Source organism: Panthera uncia, chromosome F1, assembly GCF_023721935.1.
Source record: "Panthera uncia isolate 11264 chromosome F1, Puncia_PCG_1.0, whole genome shotgun sequence".
Taxonomy (NCBI): Eukaryota; Metazoa; Chordata; class Mammalia; order Carnivora; family Felidae; genus Panthera; species Panthera uncia.
Genome location: NC_064813.1, coordinates 63,977,119 through 63,979,420, shown reverse-complemented (window position 1 = coordinate 63,979,420; position 2,302 = coordinate 63,977,119). Strand labels below are relative to the sequence as shown.

General features: G+C 51.4%; 1 protein-coding gene across 1 annotated transcript; it reads left to right on the top strand.

The window, feature by feature from the left end:
• On the top strand, positions 1-1,177 carry LOC125925830 (olfactory receptor 6K6). Its single transcript, XM_049635073.1, has one exon. The coding sequence runs from the start codon at positions 179-181 to the stop codon at positions 1,175-1,177; it is 999 nt and encodes a 332-aa protein (XP_049491030.1). The 5' UTR covers positions 1-178.
• Positions 1,178-2,302: the final 1,125 nt, after the last annotated feature.

Genomic DNA, 2,302 nt, shown 5'->3' with positions numbered 1-2,302 from the left:
TTACGACATTTCTAGCAGGTTAGAGATCTCTACAGCTGAGAGATATTTCTAACTATCCTGTCTAGGGTCCCAGAGTCAACTTAGGTAACTTGATCACGGAAAGGAGCGGAGCTGTTTCTGGTGTGTGATCGCCACGCCAATTTCAGGAGCTTCTCTGTCTCTTTTCTTCCGCTGGCAGATGACAGAGTTGGTGACCAGTGGGAATTTGACTACGGTGACTGAGTTCCTCTTCTCTGTGTTCCCACATCTGCCTGAAGGTGGCGTCCTCTTCTTCATTCTTCTGCTTCTCACCTACGGATTTATCGTAACTGGGAACCTAATGATATTCATCGTCGTCCAGCTGGACAGGGCCCTGCACACCCCCATGTATTTCTTCATCAGCGTCCTCTCTTTCCTAGAGATCTGGTACACCACGACCACCATCCCCAAGATGCTCTCCAGCCTGATCAGTGAGCACAAGACCATCTCTGTGGCTGGCTGCCTCCTACAGATGTATTTCTTCCACTCCCTGGGCATCACAGAAGGCTGCGTCCTGACGGCCATGGCCATTGACAGGTACGTCGCTATCTGCAGGCCTCTCCGGTACGCGACCATCATGACCCCCAGGCTGTGCACCCAGCTGGCCGCTGGGTCCTGCGTCTGTGGCTTCCTCCTTGTGCTTCCCGAGATCGTGTGGATTGCCACCCTGCCTTTCTGTGGCTCCAACCAGATCCGGCAGATATTCTGTGACTTTACACCCATGCTGAGCTTGGCCTGCACGGACACGTCCCTGGCGGTCATTGTGGACGCCATCCATGCAGGGGAGATTGTGGCCTCCTTCCTGGCCATCGCCCTATCCTACATCCGGATCATCGTGGTGATTCTGGGGATGCCCTCAGCCGAGGGCCGCCGCAAGGCCTTTTCTACCTGCGCTGCCCACCTGGCTGTGTTCTTGCTGTTTTTCGGCAGTGTCGCTGTCATGTACCTGCGATTCTCAGCCACCTACTCCGTATTTTGGGACACAGCAATTGCTATCACCTTTGTCATCCTTGCCCCCTTCCTGAACCCCATTATCTACAGCCTCAGAAACAAGGACATGAAAGATGCTCTTGGAAGGCTTTTCTGCCGTCGGAGGAGGGCTAGTGGGGTCGGGGATAGATCCAGGGGCTGGATCCACCGTTTCTTGACTTGTTCGTGAGTATGCTCTGTTTCTATTGGCACAACCACTCACTCTGTTATTACAAACAAGAACAGAAAACTGCTGTGTCTAGGGCATTGGTGGCGATGTCACAGCCTGTTCGCATCCGTGCCCCTGCAGTGTTTGTGGTCTCCGAGGCAGCCCCAATAGACTTTGCGGCAGCACGGCACAGGCTAGCTTCCTCTTCGCCCCTCCAGCTGGGCTCCTGGCCTTCTCCTCTGTGGCCCCACATGCAGAAAAGGCCAGACAGCAGGACAGAAGAGACATGAAAGACACTGTGGTTCTGAAAATTGCCACCATCAACTCGCCCCCAGCCCTCTCTCCATTCGTGAATCCCTCTGATGCTCAGCACCCCACATTGATAAACCATTTCCCGACACTAAAATCGTCTCCATTTTCAGCTTATTTAACCCACAAACTCGATTCGACATCCGTGCACTGATCACATACACCAGGCATGATGGAATTCGATGCTCGTTGGAGTGACATAAAAATGAATAGGGGTGGGACCCCTGGGTGGCTCAGTGGGTTAAGCATCGACTTCAGCTCAGGTCATGATCTCAGGTTCGAGCCCCTCATCGGGCTCTGTGCTGACAGCTTGGAGCTGGAGCCTGCTTCGGATTCTTTGTCTCCCTCTCTCCCTGCCCCTCCGCTGCTCGTGCTCTAACTCTCTCTGTCCCTCAGCAACAAATAAATGTTAAAATTTTCTTTTTAATGAATTGTGGCAATAGTCTACTTCTCTAGCAATTTCCCATTTGAAATACCTTCACATGTATGAATCCTCTTTAAATTTAAAATGTCCTAAAGCAATTAGGTCAGAAATCACCATTATTTACATGTTGGAACGGAAGCCTAGAGAAATGTACTGACTTGCCTGACGTCACATAGGTACTTAGTGACAGAGCGGGTCTTGACCTCAGGGCTCTACTTGGTGCTACGTCCCTAGTAAATGCTCGGTTTGGATCCGTTTGATCCATTTGGTGTTCAAGAAATGAAATTACTTTCCCCCAAAGTTTCAGGAAACCTACAAGTCTCTGATGAGTCATAGGAGTCATTGACTCTGCCCTCCATGAGCGTCCAGCCCTCACTCTGGTCACAGTGGCCTCCCAGAAACACTATCGTTCA

Excerpts from the sequence above, each read along its gene's own strand:
- LOC125925830 (XM_049635073.1), top strand. The coding sequence starts at position 179 with ATGACAGAGTTGGTGACCAGTGGGAATTTGACTACGGTGACTGAGTTC.